Genomic DNA, 22,413 nt, shown 5'->3' with positions numbered 1-22,413 from the left:
GTCTATATATCTTGGCGGCCACCGAAATTACTCACTCTTTCTGAGCCATTGGTCAAGTGGGAGTGTTCTGGGTAATTTTCTCCCTTGCTATAACGGAGTGTGGAGTATTCCCTTTTTGCTGCTACAAGACAAACCAACCTTCCATCGAAGCTGAGGTCCATATGTCAACCTCCTGCAGCATTTGCTTCTCGAGCCCAATCACTCTTTGGTGTGAATTGAGAATTGGGCGACTGCACCAGCCTGCGACCAAGTTGTTGGGACAGTCCTCACGATTTGGCCAGGTTGACGTATTGACATGGAAAGTGGCCGAGAACATATGTCGCACTAGGAATCCCAAAGCGAGAGGTAGCTGAAAAAACTGTCAGGGATTTGATTGAATGCTGCTATAAGTGATGGCCAAGGTGAACAGTTAGCCCAAAGACTTCAGAGATGAGTCGCGAACTGGGTTTAAAATCATCAATACAATTGTCCGTGTCTCTCAAATCTACATAGTATGCATGAACTCGTGTAACCTATTTCACACGATGTACAGGAAACCCGTCGCCAGTGCAAGAAGCTACCAGCAAATACATGACCCAAGACCTAGATACGAAGTAGGTGTAGTGGCCTCTGGAGAGCAGATAGAAGCAGAAAGGCGAAACTTGACAAACATGAATATCAAATTAATAGTTGCTTCGCATAGGAGAAGATCCAGGGAACCCCACTGCACGAAGTTTCTGCATGGCTGAAGAGGCTGATGGGATACACTGATAGGAGCATTTTCATTACAGAGTGTTCCAGCATCTTTGCTATTCCTCAACAATACTCCTCCGAAGCATCTTCGCATGCAGCGGCAGATTCTGTAAATGGTTCGCCGTAGTTCACCGTAGTCCCAAAAAAGGTTAGCGTGATAATTTCTCCGAACGCCAATGGAGGGACCGGCACCATCATGGCTGCGGTTACGGTTGCGGTCAGCACCAATACCTCCAAGTGCTTCAGATTTGTTCCAGCCTGGCAAATCTGAGAGCCCATCGAGACTGCAGGCTCAGTCTTTCCTGTTTCTCTTCAAGTTTCATTCATCCTCAGTCAACTCCCCTGTCAAAACTATGGCAGGCCGTTTCGTACGCTCTTCCAAATATCGGCACGTGTTCGGCCGTCCGACTCGCAAGGTGTGGCTTCACCTGCTTTCAACTGGGAGGACACCAGGCTAAGAGCTGAAAAGGAACAATGTTATGACAACGTGAGGGTATCGAAGAATGCATGGGACACGAACTTGATCAAGGTCCGCACCGTCTGCAAGCTGCAATCCCAAACGCTGACAGTGCCAGGCCAACCCAGAATATCTTGCCCTTAACTGGGATAGCAGCGGTGGTGGTGCGTTTGCCGTCATCCCCACGAAAGAGAAAGGCCGCCTGCCCGAACGCATACCACTCTTCCGAGGACATACCGCCGTGGTTCTCGACACCGATTGGTGGGTTTGACGGTCAAGGAAAAAACAAAGAAAGGGCGTGGGACTGACAAGTGAAGGAATCCGTTCAATGACTCGTTGATCGCTTCGGGCTCTGATGACGGCAAGGTGGCGAGAGGTGCCCATTTTGGCGGAAATTAAATGCTGACCTGCACAGGTATTCTTGTGGAGAGTCCCCGACGAGTTCACCCTACATCTCGACCTTCCCGCAGACGAGATACAGGATATTGCCCCTGTTGGCAAGCTCAGTGGCCACCCCAAGTATGCAATCAGGCATCATATTTGGAGCAATGACTTACACCTTTCAGGAAAGTAGGGCACGTGCTCTTCAATCCCGCCGCTGAAAATATTCTGGCGTCGGCAGCTGGAGATTTTACGGTCAAGATATGGGATATTGAGTCCGGCTCTTCCAAGCTCTCGCTGAAGGTTGGCGAGGTGATTCAGTCTTTATCGTGGAGCGCGAATGGTTCCCTCCTAGTCACGACTTCCCGAGACAAGAAATTGAGGATATGGGACACAAGACAAGAAACAGCCATTCATGAGGGCCCAGGCCACGCGGGTGCAAAGAACAGCCGTGCCGTGTGGATGGGGGAACACGACCGAATTGCTACGACTGGCTTTTCCAGAATGAGTGACCGTCAACTTGCACTTTGGGACGTTCGAAACGCCCAAGAACCCATTGACGGGTTCCAAATGCTTGACTCGATCTCTGGCGTATGCATGCCCTTTTGGGATGAAGGCACTCAGTGTTTATTCCTCGCTGGCAGGGGTGACGGCAACATCCGTTATTACGAGTATGAGCACGACAAATTCGAATATCTGTCCGAGTACAAATCATCCGATCCTCAACGTGGGGTGGCCTTCATTCCCAAGAGGGGAGTTAACCTGCATGAGAACGAGGTTGCTCGAGCATACAAGACGGTAAATGACAACTACATCGAGCCTATTTCTTTCATTGTACCCCGGAGAGCAGAGACCTTTCAGGAGGATATCTATCCCCCGACTGTTGGACTGAAAGCAGCAATGAACAGCAAAGAATGGCTTGACGGTGCTGAGGGTTTGCCACCAAAGATCTCCATGGAGAGTTTGTATGAGGGTACTGGCCTCAAAGAGGTCGCTTCGGATGAAGTGAAGCCGGCCAAGAAGGCTCCTGAACCCATCAAGGCTGTCGAACCGAAGAAAGAAGTTCGCCAGTCGATTCCAGAACCAACACCAGCCACAATTCGATCTCCACCTTCATCCATGAAGGAACAAGGCGCTACGATGATGGGTGCCGCCGATAAATTCAAAGATACCGAGCCTGCAGAAGCCGAGGATGACGAGTCGGATTTCGAGGAAGTCCAGAAGCCCATGGAACGGACATCTGCTGCTAAACCGGTCCTGGCTGAAGAGAAAAAGGAACAATCGCCTACTCCTGCTGCGAGTAAAGTATGGGAAGATGTCGAAGCGCCTGAACCTGCTCCTCCTAAGCACAAGGTCCGCTACCAAGAATTCCGCATGTATACTCTAAACTAATATGAAGCAGATGACCGAAACGGAAATGTCAGATGAACAGACTGTCGAAGAGGGAGAAGCTTCGAACCTGGCTGAGGCGACTCCGACGTCAGATTCCATGGAGCGGGAGATGAAGAACATGAAGGCTTTGATTGCCCAGCAGTCACGGCAGCTGAGCAGCCTGACCAAGACGGTAACAGAACTCGTTGCGGAAGTGAAAGCTTTGAAAAGTCATAGATGATTCGCCTTGGATACATTGTTACTTGATGTTAGCGAGTTGCGTTGAGTCAAAGAAGCCAAAAGCCCTCACTAACTACTTTTGCCTTTCCAGTCATGTTCCTTGTTTGATGGTGGTCGTGTTGGTCATGCTTAACGGCGTCGAAATGATTCAAAACAGGTACACTAATTGGGAAAATGTCTTTACGTATCCAAGTCAAGGGACGGAAGCAGTGGAGCCGAAATACACCAGGTGGTTCCTGGACGATTTTACGCACACGAGGATGATGTACCGAGCTCTCCATGCAGGCGACATGTCATTTGGGTTCATGATCCAGGACTTTTTATTACCGTACGATCTCGGCGAACAGCTTATCCGTTGTGCCTCCGAGAATTCAAGCAACTGGCCATTGTCCTTCAACTTTCAACTCCAGCCATATAGAAGGCCGAAAGTCTCAGCCTATGATTAACATTGGTCTTTGAAGATCGGCATCGATCGAGGGTGGAACATTTGTACAGCAAAATCGAAATCGAGAAATACATCTAACTTACGCGGCCGCAAAATCCGTTATTTTCATACATACTTTCCTGAAACGGAGTACTGGAAACTGTATGATAGTGAGTGGTATGACAAGGTGAGGGAATGCCGTTCAGCAACGGGCTTTGCCAGCAGTATGGGACCAAATCAAAAGCATAAGAAGAAGCCGATCATGGCTTTAACACCAGCCATCTCATGGCCATTTGCCGGATTCATCGGAATCTAGCGTACCATCCGGGGCAAAAGGCTATTTGATTCATAGGAAGCCAAGCTGGACATATTGGGTGCCGCGCCTCTCGAAGTAAATGTGGACTGAAATGCAAGATGATTACCGGTATCATTGCCCGCCCTGATGGGAACCCTTCGAAAACTGACCTGGCCAGCAGCATGACAGGGCCGCCTTGGCCTCTTCCCCCACAAGCCTTGGCTGTCCTCGAGCAGCAACGGAGTCACCGGAGATTCGGCATATCTCCAAGCATGACTTAATACATCACGGACGAAAAGAAAGTGATCAGCTAGCCTCCCCCACGATCCGATATAAAGTCACGCGATACCCAACGAGCCCAGTGGAGAAATAAGTGTAATTATAAACGAAAGTCACCTTCAATGCAATCGCAAAATAACTTTTGGCGTGTTACCAATACTTTCTTGTCCGACCACGCCGTTTATCTTTCATCCTGGGTCTCCGAATACGCGCCACAAGGTAACTCTTTTACCATTACCACGTGGACTCGATTCCATGGAGACGCTGATCACAAGTTTGATTCGCCGAATACTCGGTAGGAACTCAGAAGTGAGGAGAAATTTAAGATAAAACGACCAGATTCGGTCATCTCCAACCTGAATTGCGTGATCAGACTGAATCGGGGATGATCGTTCCTCCTCATTATGTGGTTATCCTTAACTTTTTCTCTTTCTTTCAATACGTTGATATCGCTGACTTTGTTACTGACAACAGCAATTTTTATACGCGAGTTCAGTATCGAAATACAGGTCTACTTTGTTCTCGATAGAGATCTCAGATTGAATCAGACACACGGTGTTGGGGAGTGATGGGCTCGATTGGCGAGACTTATTCAAATGGTCGTTCAGCGATGTCCAGCACCGGTGATGGCCAGTACCCCCGAAAGCCGCTCAAACAGAGCGGATCGCTCAACGAAAAATTCGAATCCGAAGATGTCACGCCTGTCATTGGTCGGGAGTTTGCGAATGTAAACATCGTAGACGACTTGATGAAGTCCGCCGACGCGGATACGCTATTGAGGGATCTTGCTATCACGAGTATGTCTACTCCGTCCTCCAGTCCCATCCCATTCCACTCAATCCCAGTCCTGCCCAATCGTACCTGCCCATAGCCTCGCGATCCATGGAGGGACTTACAGACTAAATCGTTGCCTGATCTTCGAATGGGATAGTTAGCGAGCGCGGTGTCGTTTTCTTCCGCAAACAGGACAATTTGACGGACGATCTGCAGAAGAAGCTCATTCAGCGCCTTGGTGAATTGACGGGCAAGCCGTCCTCATCAACACTGCACATTCACCCGATCCTCAATGGGTCCAGCGAGTTCGGGCACGATCTGGAGATTAGCAACATCTCGTCTGTGTCGCGCAAAAAGCTCTTCGACGCCAACGGCGAAATCAAGAATAAACGCAAGTATGACGCCGCACAGTGGCACAGCGACATCCAATTCGAGCCGGCGCCCGCGGATTACACGAGCCTGAGACTGACCCAGCTGCCCAAGACGGGAGGAGACACCGTCTGGGCGAGTGGGTATGAGATATACGATCGCATGAGCCGACCGTGGCAGCAATTCCTCGAGGGCTTGACGGCGACATTCATCGGGGATGGCTTCATCAGAGCCGAACAGCAAGGGAGGGCGACGTTGTACGATCAACCCAGGGGGTCGCCGTTGAATGTGGGCAAGCATTTGAGTGCTGTGCATCCCGTGGTGAGAACAAATCCGGTTACCGGGTGGAAGACAGTGTTTGCGATCGGGACGTTTCCCAAAGCTTTCAACGAGCTGAATGCGGAGGAGAGCGATGAACTGTCTAGCAAATTGCATGGCATGATCGTGAATAACCACGATTTGCAGGTGAGGTTTAAGTGGAGAAATGAGAATGACATCGGTAAGTCCTCACTGAATTAGCTCTGAAATATTGCGGTGAGGGGTTCAGGGATGCTAATTCGTTTCCCCATGGGAACAGCGATATGGGATAATCGATGCGTCTTTCATTGTGCCACGTTCGATTATGATGGGTTGGGCGAGCGGTTGGGCCATCGCGCTGTCGGTATCGGCGAGGCTCCCTACCTGGATCCGAATAGTCAGTCGAGGTCTGAGGCCCTCGGTTCATATTAGAAGAACTCTGAAGAGGGTCCTGTTCGCTTGAAATCGACGTGCCCCCGAATAAGGGCAAAGCCACAGATAGATGGCTTGAGGACAAAGATACCGCCGAGTTCGCAGGCCGCCTGAGCTGCGACCCTGCGAGTTCCCAGACAAACCTTGGTAGACAAACGCTGTGTCGGCCGCATGGACTTGCACCCACCTTGTAAGAACTGCGCGACAGCTGGTTCTCGCTTCCACGGAAAGCCTGACTCGGGAAACCCCCCAGAACATGGCAATGACTTTGGGGCGTTCCCCATGTTCTTATCGCCAGGCCGGCACAGGGTCCCTCACCAAAGCATTAGTTGATCTCAGTGGTTCTGTGTCCCAAAGCCCTCCGCGGATCCCCGGCACATTGGCCACTCAGCCGTTAGCCCCATACCTAGATTTGTGCATTAGTGTACCTTGTGGTGTTTTGCACTGCAGGTTGCTAATTACAGGGCTGAATGATATCCGATTCCAGAAGGCGTCCGAAACGCATTCGGGCCTCGAAGCCGAGACGAATATTCGACGCATATTCCCGTGGGCCCCGGCAAACAGTCTCGAAACCCACCATGACAATTTCCAAGATTGATCTTGCCGCGGCTCCTCCTTCTGGCAGCACAGGGTTATTCATATTACGAGGTCCAGAGGTAGGCATTGACCGGGGGTGTCAGGATGTGATTTTGATACAGAGTACACCCTGAAGGATGCTATCTGCGAATCAAGTACCTGATGTCTATCTATACTGCTTACTGGGATGCAGACCTCAGCTCTTTCTTAGATGAGCACCATTTCCTCTAGTTGTGTGACCAGCACCAACAGGCACCTTATAAGGAATGGCAACCAGCGGCCAGGAACTTGCCTTCAGATCGGGCTGCTCGCCTGTACTAGCGACTAACTTGTTATGGACTAAAACACGCCCATCCAGCCTAGTGGCCCCTCTGCTTCCTTCCGATTGGGTGCAGCTCACAAGCTTGAGTTTCACGTCATCACTGCAAATCGCAGGGCAAAAGTTTTTCGAGGTTGCAGCCGGACCTCGCACTTTGTTCCGTCGCGAGCCGCTATCAGTGCTACATGCCCGACTTCCCCTTCCATTACTGGTCCATCCTCGTTCCTCGGGTCTGGCTTCGTCTCCATCCCCATCGATAACAATGGCTTACAACCATGCAAAGGCACCTGCTCGCTCATCGGGGCTTGCTAAGGCGACCCCTGCCAAAACGCACCCAAACACGTCACTCGCTGCCGTTCAAGCCTTGCGATAAGCACTCGCAAGCTTCAAGCTCGATCCTGATGGCATCGCCGCCGTCGGCTCCACAGATCCACAGGTGCTTTTTTTTCATATTTTGATCGATATCCTCCCAGAGCGTTGTTTTTCGCTCAGTCAATCCATCTCGCCGTCACTGTCGCGACGTCGATTTGGGCCTGCTTCTGGGGCCCTAAAATTGTCCTCCAACGACAGTGCGTTCCTGGCTCTCTTGAACTTATCATTCGAGCCTTGCGAACCCCCTCTTCACCATGACGGGTGCCACAACGTTCCCGTCGGAGCCTGCACCCGACATGCTCGAAAAGAAGGAAAGTGTACCACAAAACACCGACCTTGAGGCGACCATCGACCAGGAGGATCCCCTTGCTCTTCTCTCAAAGATCGAAACCAACTCGGATGCGCATCCGATCCGATGGCCGCTATGGAAAAAGTGGTATATCGTCTTCGTGTACTGCCTTCTCCAGGTCTTTGTCACCCTGACATCGACGACGTACGTCTCGGTTGAATTCTTGATCATGGAGAAGTGGACCAGCTCCACGCAGGTCGCCACGCTCGGCCAAAGCATGTTCATCGTCGGGACCGCCGTGGGACCTGCGTTCCTTGGCCCTCTTTCCGACATTGGAGGCAGGAAATGGGTATACGTGGGCTCGATCCTGCTCTATGCGATTCTCAATATCGGCACCGCTCTGGCCGACAACTTTCCAATGTTGGTAATCTTCTGCTTCCTCATCGGGTGCGCGGGCTCGGTTGCCTTGTGCAATGTTGCGGGAACGATTGCCGATCTCTTTGGCGATTCCGACGGCGCGGCGCAGCCCATGGCTCTTTTTGTCCTCTCGGCGAATTTCGGGCCTAGTTTGGGCTCCCCGATAGGAGAATGGATAGCAGAAGATGAAAGCCTGGGGTGGCGCTGGATATTTTATATCAATATCATCATCGGCGGCGCGTTCGCCTTTTTCCTGTGTTTCATGCCTGAGACTCTGCCCCGCATTGTCATTGCCAAGGCGGTCAAGAGACGGGGCAGCGTCGATCAGAATGCCCTGGAGATTGCAATGGGATCAAGCAAGCTGTCCGTCATGCGAGAGGTGAAGTTCGTCGCGACGATGGCTCTGAGAATCATGTGCACCGAACCCATCGTTATTTCGCTTGGCCTGTGAGTGATTCCACTTTCTGGAGATTAAATCAACTGACTAGACGGCTCAGATACAACGGGTTCGCTTATGGTTTGCTATTCCTCTACCTCGACGGTGTCTTTGATGTGTTCGTCTTCAACAACGGTCTCAGTTATATTGGGGCATCATTGACCTACCTTAATTTCTGTGTCGGTGTGTAAATGTGTCGGAGACGTTGCGTGTTATTTCTAACGAGAAGATATAGGTGTCACGGTGACATTCATCTTTGTGCCTGTCCAGACCTACCTCTTCCGGCGGGATCGGATAAAGCACGGCCGCCACAGGCCCGAAGCCCGTTTTCTCACATCTCTGGTGGCTGTTTGGCTGTTCCCCATTAGTCTATTCTGGTTTGCTTGGACGTGCGATGGTGAGCATCATCAAGGTGTCCAACTCTGCCGTGGCGGGTTTTAGCGCTAACATACTCGGGGATCTAGGCTCGGTATCATATTGGTCTCCGGTCGTGGCGGGCGCCGTGCTTGGCTTCTGCGACCCACTCCTTTGGTTGGCAATGCTTAACTATATCACGGATTCGTATCCGAATGTGGCGGCCAGCGCCATTGCAGCTTTCCTCATCCCGAGTTTCCTCATCGCCGCAGGTTGCGCACATGCCGGTGTTGCGATGTTTGCAAACATGAATATCAGATGGGCGTTCTCGACGCTGGCATTCATCTCTATTGGCTTGGTGGTGCTGGTATATGTCCTGTTCTTCTTTGGGCCGACGTTGAGAAAGTGGAGTTCGTTGGCGAGGACGTTTTGAGTATATGCTATAGAGGGCAAGCGGAGCAAATTGCCCAGGCAGACAGTGACAGGAACGAAATGACGGGATCAGTGGAAATTAGACAGGAATGGGCGCCGTGCATGTCTGACTTAGAGGTCACCTTTTAATTCATACACACAACTTTGAATTGACCCGATCACGGCCACCGTCGCGGACCAGAAAATCCCAGCTGGTTATAGCTCAATCAGAGGAGGCTGCAGATACCAGTACATCACGAGCCTACCTGCAGCGGGACAATACGCCTCGTTGGTGGTCAGATGCTCTTCCACCAGAACTGATGACTACGGCTATTTTGTGATTTCATCAGATGGGCCAGTGGGAGGGCGCCAATGAAGATCTGACATTGAAACTGCAAGCGAGATGATTGCTTTTCTTGATGCTGGGATGGCCAGGATGGGCCTTTAGCAAGCGAGAAAGGGGCGAGGCGGAAATACCCAGTACTAAGAAGCAGAGGGAATAAAGAATTAGTCGCCAGTATTGGTCAAGTCCATCTGGTCCATCCAATGCCCAGCCTCGTATCGGGCCGAGCGGGGCTCGGTGGGCTCCGGGCAAATCAGAGAGCGTCGATAAGGCTGCCCCTCACAGGCGTGTCCCGACAGTGCAGCGACCCGGTTTGCCCGGTGTTCGGAGGAGTCTTCATGGTGCCCCCAGGGCTATTCACAAGTTAGGCATCTCTTCGCTAATGCCTGCCGATACCTCCTAGGCGCTCCAGCCCTCGTCGGCTGTGATTGCTCGTCGCCGCTGCCCGTCAAATCTGGGACCCGCATTGCAGACTTTTTGGCCTGGTGATATGGCTCTTGGCTCTACAGACGGACATCTGGCCCGACGCCATATCAACAAAGAAATTGAGTTCCAGGTCTTCGTCGGAGCTGGCCATGGCCCGACGAGTCAGAATCTGCGCTCCAGCTCGACAACATCAGTATAAAGAGAGCTGGCGACCATTCGAAGGCTGGGGACTGTGCACCCACGACGGACCTCAACTTGACTGAGCACGCGACCACATCTCCTCCCCCAGCCAGCACAGCACTCACCCCATCCTCGGCACCTAATCACACCTCCGTCGAGAACACCACCAATATCATTGTTCGCAATGGGCGAAGCAGACCGCATTGGGCCAGACATGAGCCCCAAGAAAACCCTCGCCGATCGTGTGAACAGTATCCGCAAGACCTTCTTCACCAAACATGGTCTGGTTGGCGACTATGACTATGCATTCCTTTTTCGGCCCAACCTCCCCTTTCTCAAGAAGCCTCGTCGCGCATCCCCTTTCTTCGGCCTCCATGACCCCATGCCCATTGTTCTGGCGCTCTTGCTGGGCTTTCAGCATGCTCTGGCCATGTTGGCCGGTATCATGACGCCGCCCATTATCCTCGCCGGTCAAGGAGGTGTCAATTTGCCCGCCGACTATCAGCAATATCTTGTCAGCACCTCTTTGATCGTGTGCGGCATACTGTCCTCGATTCAGATTACGCGGTTCCATATCTGGAGGACGCCGTATTATGTTGGCACTGGCTTGATTTCGGTCGTGGGAACATCCTTCGCGATTATCCCCGTCGCCACCGGCGCTTTCGCGCAGATGTATGCGAACGGCAAGTGTCAATTGGACGCAGATGGAAATCGTTTGCCCTGCCCCGACGCCTATGGTGCTCTCATCGGAACATGTGCGCTCTGTGCTTTGGTGGAAATCGCGGTTTCTTTCTTGCCACCGAAGGCCCTGCGGAGGATCTTCCCACCCATTGTCACGGGTCCAACTGTTATTCTCATCGGCGTCTCTCTGATCGAGTCGGGCTTTCAAAATTGGGCTGGCGGAGCCGGCTCTTGCTCCGCACGTCCAGACAGCGGGCCCTTCACCGTCTGTCCTCAAGTAGGTGCTCCACATGCTCTCCCCTGGGGAAGCGCCGAATTCATCGGACTGGGCTTCCTGGTATTTGTGACCATCTTGATCTGTGAACGCTTCGGCTCTCCCATCATGAAATCCACCAGCGTTATCATCGGCCTGTTGACTGGTTGCATTGTGGCCGCAGCCGCTGGATACTTTGATGATTCAGGAATCAACGCCGCTCCTGTCGGCTCCTTCATCTGGGTCAAGACATTCAAGCTCTCGCTCTATGGACCCATTGTCTTGCCAATCATGGTTGTCTTCATTATCTGCGCTTGCGAAGCTATTGGCGATATTACCGCTACTTGCGACGTCTCTCGACTCGAAGTCGAAGGCCGAGAATTCGAGTCTCGCATCCAGGGAGGAGTTTTGGCCGATGGTCTCAATGGATGCCTGGCGGCCTTGATGACCATCACCCCCATGTCGACCTTCGCCCAGAACAACGGTGTTATTGCCTTGACCCGCTGCGCAAACCGCAAGGCGGGTTACTTCTGCTGCTGTGGGTGAACCTCCCTAGTAGAATCGCGATAAGTATCTAACGTTGTGTGCAGTCTTCCTTATTGTGGCGGGTGTGTTCGCCAAATTCTCCGCCGCACTTGTGGCCATTCCATCGCCAGTTCTTGGAGGCATGACGACCTTCCTCTTCTGCGCAGTGTAAGCAGGCCCCTTTCATGGGAAACGTTGATCTATGCTGACACTGGAATGATAGAGCCGTATCTGGGATGGCAATTGTGAACCGGGTCCCTTTCAACCGCCGCACGCGGTTCATCCTCACTGCATCGCTGGCACTCGGATACGGAGCCACCTTGGTCCCCACGTGGTTCAGCTATGTGTTTACCTATAACGGAGACAATCATGCGCTCCGGGGTTTCTTCGATGCCATTGTCCTGATCTGCGAGACGGGCTTTGCCATCACCGCCATGGTTTCTATGATCCTCAACTTGACGTTGCCCGAGGAAATCGAAGATATCCCGGCTGAGGAGGGGCCGAGGGATATGGACGAGGAAGGGCGATCCGAGGCCGCAAGCTCAGCGGATGAGGGCGCCCTCAAGAAGATCCAGATGGATGTGCCCACCAAGGAGGTTGTGTAATACCTAATCTTTTGCCAAAATATAAAAGTGAGTTAAATAGTTCACGTTTGTGTGAGAAATGTACATGCCTCGTTCGTCTCCAAGCATTTGATAGCACATGCTCGGTTTTGTGGCCGGGCTACTATTTGTACACATCGAAGGAGTCAAGGAGCTACAAGAGCTTGCAACTGCACTTCCTTCTAACCGTTTATGTTTGGCCTGGTTATCAGCTGCAGCGTGGTTCGTGTTTTGTGTTTTGCGGTGTCAGACTACAACCCTTCTCCCACTCGCCTTGTCTCGGCTGGCTAATCTTGTCGCAACCTTAGAGGTCTATCACTCATCAAGATTGCCATTGGGCTTTGCCTCTGCTGTGGCACATTTTCGGTTCAATTCTGGAAGAGCTTTCGTCGCTTTGTGTCAGAATCTAATCCTGTACGATGCTGGACCCTGGAAGCGTGGCTAAGATCTCGAACTACATACCACTAGTATGACCACCATCGATTGGCACCAAATCGTTGCTTTGTACCTCCTCATTCAGAGCTGGATGGTCCCCTATAGATGACGAACACCAGCAGAGTCACCAACATACATCCCAAGGAATTTAGCCCCGTGCTTCCCAGTCCGACATGCATCCTGCCCAAGCTCAGGCATCAACCACATGCCACGGCTCCTGCGAGAGTCTTTCTGCAGTCTCAAATCAAGGGAAGAGGGCGCGGGATGGGCCGGAGGCGGAGCTAGTCGAGCTGTCTGTCCGCCATGGAGACAGACGGGGGATTTCGAAAATACCCCATGGGGGCTGCCCGACGATTAGCCTGATGGAATTTAGCCGGATTGCCCAGAAGCTAGTACTCTGCCCCCGGGCACAGAACAGCCCCCGGCTCTGATTGATGGATCAGGCCCGTTTAGCCACCAAAGGCATCTCTCCCCATTGTGGGAATTGCCACGCAAATCTGGGGTAAAGAGAGGAGTATGGCGGTGGCACTTGACACTCGTGAGCAGTCGGCCTCCCAAAGGATCCGCCTTCAATGCAAGCCCAGTCCCTCGATTGGTCTCAGCATGCATGGCCTCGTGAAAGGCACGCACTTCTACCCTCCAGAACGTCATGAACGCCACCACGCTCTACTCATCCTCCGTATTGCAAGTCTCACGTGGAGGGCCAAGGCTGAAGCATTTGCCTTTAATGTGCAAGCCGCGGACTGCTCTCGGTACCCACACTCGCCACAAGGCTCCGGATTATCAACATCGGACAAAACAAATCAAATTAACTTGGTAGCCAAGAAAGTACAGCGAAGCCACCCGCGCCGCGACCCCTGTCTGGCTCACCAGGGTGTGGAAGGTGTTTGTCATGTTGAAGGAGTCAAGCTCTGCAAGCTATACCACGGAGAGGCATTCTAGCTTCGAGAAGGAGCGCTAAACCTCAAGCGAACGAATCGAACATGCGCCAGCCCGCCACCCAGCATCTTCATGATTACAACTGGACACGAGCAGACTTTTGGTTACATTTTCCAAGCGGTCCAAAGGAGCTTCGGGGGCGCACACTGTGATTCAGCACCGACTTTGGTCAGTGGCACCTCGTATCGATCCACCCTGGCGTGTCATAATAACCGACCAGGCTGTTGCCCCTTGGGCTCAAAATTGACATATCACTTTTCGCAATTCAGCCGGAACCCTGGCCAAGTCGGCAGATGGCTCCATGACTCTCTTGGGAGGCTTCCGGAGATCGACTTGCTCGACCCAGTAAGGAGTACATATATAGTCGTGTCCGCTGGGTTGGAGTGTCACTCTCTCAACCCCGAGCGCAACACCTCCCCTGCCTCATCACTCATTCTAGCTACCCGTCGTCATGGTTCCTAAAATCAAAAAGAGCGTGTCGCACGCCGACGAGGTCCAGATTGCCCAGGCCGAAGCACCAGAACTTGAAAGAGTCAGTTGGCTACAAGATCCTGGCCTGAGAAAGCTATATTTCTATGCCGCCATCATCTGCGTTGCATCCGCGACGACCGGCTACGATGGGTAGGTGCCGCGAAGTTGATGGAACGGTTGACATTTACCGTTGTGGACGCACGGCGGCTGACGTTCTTATAGATCTATGTTAAACAACATCCGTATTCTGGATCAATGGAAGACTTACTTCGACGACCCTCAAGGGTCAAATCTGGGTCTGTTAACCGCACTGTATAGTATTGGTTCTATCGCTAGCTTGCCGGTTGTGTAAGTCAGAATCAATGAGTGCGGGGGAAATGCTTGGGAGATCTATTCCGCTGACAAGGATGCAGACCTTTCGTGGCCGATCACTTTGGTCGCAAAGCAGCCATCGTCGCCGGTTGCGTTCTCATGATCATTGCAGCGGCTATTCAGGGCGCCTCTCAGAATCTGGCCATGTTCAAGGGTGGTCGGTTCCTCATGGGTTTCGGAAACAGCATGGCCCAACTGTCTTCGCCTTTGTTGCTGACCGAGCTCTGCCATCCTCAACACAGAGGTCGTATCACGGCCATCTATAACTGCCTGTGGAACTTGGGCTCCATCATCAACACCTGGCTGTCGTTCGGCACCAAGCATATCCCCAGCGAGTGGTCGTGGAGAATTCCCACCATCGTGCAGGGCGCCCCGTCCATTATCCAAATCATCTTCATCTGGTGGATCCCCGAGTCGCCGCGGTGGCTGATCTCGCGGGACCGCGCCGACGAGGCCCTCGCGATCCTCGCCAAATACCACGCCAACGGCAACGACCTCCACCCGACGGTGCAGTTCGAGTACGCCGAGATCAAAGAGACGCTGCGCCTGGAATTCATCGCCAAGAAATCATCCAGCTACCTCGACTTCCTCAAGTCGCGCGGGAACCGGTATCGGCTGCTGCTGATCGCCTCCTTGGGGCTCTTTTCGCAGTGGTCCGGCAACGGCCTAGTATCGTACTACGCGACCGACATCTACAACTCGATCGGCATCACCAACTCGGACACGCAGCTCGGGCTGAACGGCGGGCTGGCCATCATGGCGCTGATCGTGTCGTGCACGTGCGCCATGCTCTGCGACAAGGTGGGGAGAAGACCGCTCTTCCTGGCCGCGACGGCGGGCATGCTCGTCTGCTTCACCGTCTGGACCATCTGCTCGAGCATCTACCAGGACCACCACAATAAGGGCGCCGGCCAGGCCGTCGTGGCCTTCATCTGGATCTTCAACTTCTCGTACGCTCTCGCCTGGTCGGGTTTGCTGGTCGCGTACACGGTCGAGATCCTGCCGTTCAAGATCCGTGCAAAGGGCCTCATGGTCATGAACTTCTGGGTCCAGGTCGCTCTCGTCATTAACCAATACGTCAATCCGTTGGGCTTTGACCACCTGAAGCCGAACTGGAAGCTGTACACTATCTACACTGTGAGTGCATTCCACTCCGTCCCCATCCAAGTCGTCTTGTGTATTTCTCTCTCCCTCGCTCCCTCTCTCTCTTTGTGTTTGGTTTGGCACACAAATATATACGCACACAGTCACGTCACGTCATGTCCTGTCCCGTCGACTAACTCGCCCACTTCTACAGTGCTGGATCGCGCTCGAACTCGTCTTCGTCTATTTCCTGTACGTCGAGACCAAGGGCCCCACGCTCGAGGAGATCGCCAAGATCTTCGACGGCGAGGACGCAGAGGTCGGCATCGTCGACATCCACATCGAGCCCAAGGCCGTCCTGGCCTCGGGCACGGAGAAGATTGACGCTGCGGTGGTCGAGCATCGTAGCGTTGTCTAGCCTCCCCTCATGCGCGCTCGTGTCTATGCTGCGCTATGTAAGTGAGGGGCGTAATCTCATGTCATGGCCGCGTGCCACCCGGGATATGTCAATCTAGTGTAGACGGTCTCCGAGAACTGGAATTCGAGCTGTACATGAAGCGGGACAGGCGGTTTAGTCAGGATAAGTCGAGTCAAGTCAAGTGAACGAGTGAGTGTGCGTGTCGAAAATAATGAATATAGATTTCCCCCCCAAAAGAAGAAAAAACTATTTCTCATTTTCAAATATTCTGCGTTCTCGAATCCGTCCTACCCTCGTCTTTCTCCGTTTCAAAAAATCAACAGGACACGAGTGCCTCTGTATTTCGGGTCTCAATCTCACAATCCATGCCGTTCTATTCGACGTTGCCGTTACCGGCGAGTGAATAAACACACATCCACACTTACACGCACGCACGCACATGGACACGCACAGACACCCGCGCTCGCGTGGGCAGGAGGTCACCTGGGGCATATCAGATATCAGGCTGAATAGGGTCATGAGGATGGGGCATGAGGTATGGGATACAGGGGGGTCGGGTGTGGTTTTTTGCACTGGGGTGATACAGATATACCATGTTCTATCACATGGAATGGGTAGGGCAGATATAGATAGGACAAGATAGAGACATGAGATGTGAAATGTGCATGCTTGCATGTATGCACGTATGTCCACCCGGGCCGCGGCTCTTTCTCCGTAACACGCTTCGCCTGCGGATGAGTCGATCTGCTTCGCGATGCACTTCTTTGCGGGAGTAGCCGGCGCGATCGGAAAAGGGACGGACTGTGCAAACCGGCAATGCGATCGGGAGAAGCATATGGATGAATAATGCAAAAGTACCAACACGATCGGCAGAACGCATGGAAAGCGACGTGAGTGTCAGGAGCCAAAGGTCCGTCCCGTGCCCACAGCATCCACCATCCATCTTTGCCACATGGGAACCAAGACCCAGCCACCTCAGATCGTAGTTGGTCGTTGCAACATTCGCATGCGGTACGCAGGCGGGAATCGGTAACAGTGCCTCCATCACTCTTCTACCTACGAGTTGACGAAGTGATGCGATGGTGGTGGTGGTGAAGGGTCTAGCTACGATCGATAGAGATTGTGACAAATACGGTCTCTCTCCGGGGCCCCTTTTTCTTGGCTACGGTCCTCTTTTTTTTAGTTCCTAGTCTTGCTGGCTGAACAATTAGAGAACGGAGAGAGAAAAGAGGAAGCACTATCGCCCTATGGGAGATGACCAGGCGGGAGACATTGTTCGAATTTAGCCGGACGAAGGTGCTGATTGGCTGACGCTGAGGCACACGAAGAGGAGCTCGAGCCTTGTTCGTTCAATAGGCAGAATGATTGTGTAAAGGACGAGAATGAGGGAGACGAGAGCTGAAGGAGAAACGTTGCTTTCCTCTTTGTGCTGGGGGAATTCGGCTTTTCATTCGGCTTTTGGGCCGAATTTTGGTGTGCACAAAGGAGACGATCGACTAAAGAAGTCAAGTATGGATGGAGCAACGTGGAGGCGGAGCTAAAGATGGAGCTGGAGCATCAGCGGCGGAACATCTGGGAGACCGAGAGTGAAGATTGCCATGAATGAGCACTCTTCGGTGGCGTGGGCGATGGTTTGATGAGTCGCATGATTCGTCACCTTGGGGCTCTAAGCCTAAAGCGAACTGCCGGGTCTGAGTCGTCGAGTTAGCTAGTACTTATAGATGCGATTCTCGTCGTATAGCCCCAGTTAAGATATATAATTAGTTAGCTTTTAGTGTTTATTCTAATGAGTAATATAGACTATTCCTTAATTATACTAATTATACTTCTAAATATTACTATAGATAACCGTAGTTATATATATTAAGAAATACGTCCGGGCTTATAATTATATACTTCTAGATAAGACTAAATATTTAATTACTTAGTAATCGCTTTACTAATATCTCTTTTTTTTAAGTTTTATTTTAAGAAAAATTCTCCTAAATAAATTAAGAATAGTTTAATATTTTTCTATAGCGTACTATTTATAAAGTTATCGTATACTAATACACTAAGAAAAAGCTTAGTTATTATATAGTTATCTAAAAATAGAGATCGTTTAGAGATAAGTATACTATCGATACTATAATCTACTCTAAGAGAGTATAAGAATATATATATAAGAGAGAAGCGAAGTGAAAAAGTATATTATTAATTAAGATTTTAGTTAATTAAGAACGTTAATCTTACTATATTCGATTATAGTTAAGGAAGTCGTATCTTATAATAAGTATAACGATAGTAAGTGAAAGTCTTACTATAATACTAAATCTAAGGTATCATTACTTAGCGCTAGATCTAGTATAGGTCTTCTAGATTTAAGGAGACTACTAAATATAATCTCGACTAAGGTATAACATTACTATATATATATATACATTATATATACCCCGAACCGTACTTCGTCCCTTACTATTTTCGTTTAGGAAAGAGAGCGAGGCCGCTTTAATCGGGTACGTGACGGAGTATGGAGGAGGCCCGACCGAGCACGGGAGAGCGTCGTGGGAGCCACGGTAGAGTACGGGGGAGCGCGCCCGAGCACTAGGCGAGCCACAAGGAGCGCTGCCTGATGCCCATTCGTAGAAGCTAGTTTAGGCTTAGGGGTCCTCTTTAGGCCTCGGCTATAGTTGCTCCGTAGTAACATCTCATTCTTTCAGCTAAGTCTACTGTCTAGTAACTTTCGATCCTTTTATTACTTAATCTAATTCTGGCGCTAACATCTAGGGAGTATATACTATACTCACTATTCTCTAACGATATAATACTATTCGTAAACGGTCTCGCCGCGTAACGAAGGAGACGTGAAAGGTAAGAGAGACACCGGGGAAGTTCGAGGCTAAGCTATGGAAATTCGATATAGAATTACCGTCGTAGCTTAACGCCCTAACTAGGTGCTGTGAGATATGAACTATTTATACTCTTAATAGTTAAATAAGTCTTATAGCTCTAAGTAGTATTCCTCTATACTCTTAATTCTTCTACTAAGTGGTCAACGCTAAAACGTCCCTACCTCTCGTTAATAATCGCTATTCGATTTCGGTGTTAAAGTCTTTCTCTCTATTAGTTAATTTAATGATTTCGATATCGCTTTAATCTACTTAGTCTTAAAATCTACTTATTCTCTTATGATAAATATAAACCTAGGAAGAATTACGATCAAGGTCCTTTTAACCGTGAGTCTCGTGATGCGACTAGTAGTGAAGCTAACTAACTCATTAAAACGGTTATAATTATTACGAGTTCCTATGATGGGTGGAGACGACGCGATGAATTCATAAAAATAACTACTAAGTACTATCTATATACGTACGAAGTACTTTTAAATATTAATTATTACGTAATGATATTATATTCTGTTATTAAATTTAAAAGGGGCTTAACCTTAATTATTAGGGACCTACGCAACGCAGTAGATACAAAGGAATTGGAGTAGCTAAATGCCTTATTCTATTCACGTAGCCCTATTAACAACGACTTAACGCTTGAGAAAAAGGAAGAGTTCTCTCTCAGCCGATTTAGGTGAGAGGAGACTCTTATAGCTTCCCCTCTTTCTGTTACGTGAAAAGGGTAAGGCAGCGTTAACCGATAGCCTTGTGCCTCAACCGTTCTTTGCCTTATCCTTTTCTTTTCTTTCTATATCGTCCACCCGATTCGGATGGAGGGCGTAGAGTACTTGGGGACAACGGTGGGTTCGTGATAGTTGCCCCCCCTCTAAAAAGCGGCTCGCCCTCGAGTCGCTACGAGTATAAAGATAGCCTTGATCCATCGTATAGATAGGCCGTCTTAATTGTTAATGACGAAGACAATGATATAGTAGTTAAATAGTCATTTACTAATAATAGTAAGTAATTAAATTTCTACTCGATTTAGGTAAGACAGCCGTTTTATATTATTGTAGTAATGCGAATGAGATTTAATTCACTTTAGCCTTTACTTTAGTTCTTAAGCCCTTTACTATAGCCTTCTTCGTCTCTTTCTTCCTCGTTTAGATTAACTATAAGATATGTAAGTATTATCCACCTCACTCGGGTAAGAGACGCTACTAATATATATATAGTCTCTTACGTACGAGGAAGTCCGGCTAAATACTTAGTTCTAGTTAGGCTATGGTGCCAGCCTTATTAGTAAGAATTGTGAGTTCTATAATATTAGAACAATGATAGCGTACTGACGAAAGAAGCGCTTTTCGCGGTTTTACGGATCCTCCGTCTACTCCTAGCTCGGAGCTAGTTTTTTCTGCCTTGCCCTACGACTAGACTTAGTCTAAGTCGTGTGAGTTTTACTCTCGTTCCCGGCCTAGCGCTGACTGCGTTATCGTGAGTAAGAATTTAACTAAGGTTAATAGTATACTAAATAGATTAGGTCCCCGTTAACCTATTGTAATGGGAGAAGTTGGAAGTGGTGGACAGAGTTATGATTGGCTGGGGCGCCGACCCTAGACTATGGTTCTTCTTATATAGTTCTGGGGGACTATCTTTCATAGACAACACAAGCAACCAAGTTACCAACAGAGAGGACTTCCTCTAGTTGAGTGTGCGCGTTGAGAAGAGACCATACCCACCGCCGTACGAGTTGATGCCCATGGCTAGTAGCCTCGCCCCAGTTCACTATAGATAGGTTATCGTGCTCTCTAAGCTCTCATTAAGAGAGTAATTTTCGTTGCTAGTAGTGGTTCGGCTATTTTAGCCGATTAGATATAGATATTTCTCACCCGATTCGGGTGATAAATCACTAACATCTATTTTAGGGAATGGCTTAAGTTCTAAGTATAGAGACTTAAGTCTATATTTCGAAAAGCTAACCGTGCTTATAAGGTTAGCGGCGATACCGATCTCTTCGATCTTAGGGAGGTTTAGCATTTACTAGACGTCCTAATGAACGTTTTCATTTTTTATTAGTGATATTAAGAGGTGGAGGAATAATACTAATTAGAATAGTGACTCCCTCTCTCCCGGCCCCTTCTACCTCCGTTAATGACGATGAGAAGGATTTTAGCTCGGGTTTCGATATACTTATTCTTCCCACCCGATTCGAGTAAGAAATCACTAACAGTGAAATAGACTAAAGTGCTGGTTATTTTAGTGACTTCTCCTCTTCTCTCTTCTCTTCTCCGGCTTCGCCGATCTTAAAGAAGGCTATTACCTCTTTCTTCTCTTTCGCTACCGCCGTCCGCGCTCGCTAGAGAGTGCCGGACGTATGGTTAGCTACTCTTCGCGGCTCTAAAATATAGGTCGAATATATAAATTAAGAACGTCTCTAAGCCTATGGTCGCTAGGATAACGATGTCTCTAAACGACGTCGTTCTTCTCGTTTATGGTACTAATATTAGAGTTATATAGAATATAAATAAATAGTAGAGTAATATTATTCTTAGAAGGTAAGTCGAGACCTCTCTAAAATATAGAATATATATGGATAGTAGAGTAATACTTATTCTTAGAGATAGGTCGGGACCCTCAAAACGACCTATAAGGGTATCGCCTTCACGTAGCGTAGGTTATAAGTAGCCCTTTATAGTGAAACTAAGTATATTCCTACTCGATTTAGATAAGAGATATTTCTTATTAAGTACGCACGCCGTGCTTTTCGTTAAACTCTCTAATTATTTTTCGTATAAGGGCATCGGTGAAGTATTTCCTAGGTTCCTATGTATTATATTTATGGCCCTACCCTAGCTATTTAACTAACTAACGTTGTCTTACTTCCTTTCCTTAAGCGTCTAGAATCTATTTTATATTAAACTCTTCCTCTTTATCTATATTGATAGGTGGAGAAGGAAAAGTTTCTTAACGTTAATAATAAGTCTAAAGAAGTGAAACGTAAAATATTAAATGAATTCGTTTATAACGCTTAGATAGAGTAAGTTAATAGATATTTTTATCTATTCGTTGTTTAACGTAGAAAGACTCTATATACTTATTAGAGAGTTTCTTATTAGCTTTACGTAACTTAATATTTTTCGTTGAAAGTATAACTAGATCGTCCGCTATAAATTCTATATTCTTACGGTACTAATCATAGTAGCTCTTAACCTTTTCTTACGTCCTTTACTAGGATTTTTATAAGTAAGCTCGTATAGCTAAAATCTCCTTAGTATTTTATCTTACTCTCTTATAAATTAAGAGCGGTTCCTTTTTACCTAATTTAGATGAATAAGAATCTTTAAGATTTCTTTTTATACTAAGTTTATAGTTATACACTATCTAGAACGATACAGCATTAATCGTACTATTCCGGCTATTGTTGATAGCCCATTCTACACTGCTAAGTAGTTTAGCTCAGTTACTTTATTCGTTATTTAGATAGTATCTTAAGTAGTATTTAAGCACTTAATTTAGCCGCTCTATTTATCCGTCTATCTATGAATGAAAAGCGATTAATAGCTTTCTCTTAATCGTAAGATAATAGTATATCGTCT

The 22,413-nt window shown here is 49.1% G+C and overlaps 5 protein-coding genes across 5 annotated transcripts; all 5 read left to right on the top strand.

Moving 5' to 3' along the window:
- Window positions 1-1,085: 1,085 nt before the first annotated feature.
- Window positions 1,086-3,627, top strand: Z519_10598 (uncharacterized protein; the record flags this gene model as incomplete). The annotated part of the gene is made up of 9 exons (XM_016768314.1): window positions 1,086-1,148; window positions 1,202-1,261; window positions 1,308-1,450; window positions 1,507-1,555; window positions 1,605-1,708; window positions 1,756-2,923; window positions 2,973-3,155; window positions 3,215-3,222; window positions 3,273-3,627. The coding sequence occupies 9 exons, from the start codon at window positions 1,086-1,088 to the stop codon at window positions 3,625-3,627; spliced, it is 2,133 nt and encodes a 710-aa protein (XP_016615221.1).
- A 1,162-nt stretch (window positions 3,628-4,789) lies between these two features.
- Window positions 4,790-6,051, top strand: Z519_10597 (uncharacterized protein; the record flags this gene model as incomplete). The annotated part of the gene is made up of 3 exons (XM_016768313.1): window positions 4,790-4,976; window positions 5,111-5,821; window positions 5,900-6,051. 3 exons carry the CDS (start codon window positions 4,790-4,792, stop codon window positions 6,049-6,051), a joined length of 1,050 nt encoding a protein of 349 aa, XP_016615220.1.
- Window positions 6,052-7,572: 1,521 nt separating this feature from the next.
- Z519_10596 (uncharacterized protein) lies at window positions 7,573-9,247 on the top strand (the record flags this gene model as incomplete). Its single annotated transcript, XM_016768312.1, has 4 exons — window positions 7,573-8,471; window positions 8,522-8,637; window positions 8,690-8,857; window positions 8,925-9,247. 4 exons carry the CDS (start codon window positions 7,573-7,575, stop codon window positions 9,245-9,247), a joined length of 1,506 nt encoding a protein of 501 aa, XP_016615219.1.
- Window positions 9,248-10,358: 1,111 nt separating this feature from the next.
- Window positions 10,359-12,238, top strand: Z519_10595 (uncharacterized protein; the record flags this gene model as incomplete). The annotated part of the gene is made up of 3 exons (XM_016768311.1): window positions 10,359-11,646; window positions 11,699-11,801; window positions 11,857-12,238. 3 exons carry the CDS (start codon window positions 10,359-10,361, stop codon window positions 12,236-12,238), a joined length of 1,773 nt encoding a protein of 590 aa, XP_016615218.1.
- A 1,822-nt stretch (window positions 12,239-14,060) lies between these two features.
- On the top strand, window positions 14,061-15,953 carry Z519_10594 (uncharacterized protein; the record flags this gene model as incomplete). The annotated part of the gene is made up of 4 exons (XM_016768310.1): window positions 14,061-14,230; window positions 14,303-14,428; window positions 14,494-15,589; window positions 15,750-15,953. 4 exons carry the CDS (start codon window positions 14,061-14,063, stop codon window positions 15,951-15,953), a joined length of 1,596 nt encoding a protein of 531 aa, XP_016615217.1.
- Between the last annotated feature and the right edge of the window lie 6,460 nt (window positions 15,954-22,413).

This window comes from Cladophialophora bantiana (genome assembly GCF_000835475.1).
Source record: "Cladophialophora bantiana CBS 173.52 unplaced genomic scaffold supercont1.19, whole genome shotgun sequence".
NCBI classification, from domain to species: Eukaryota; Fungi; Ascomycota; class Eurotiomycetes; order Chaetothyriales; family Herpotrichiellaceae; genus Cladophialophora; species Cladophialophora bantiana.
This window is presented reverse-complemented; position numbering and strand designations above follow the sequence as displayed.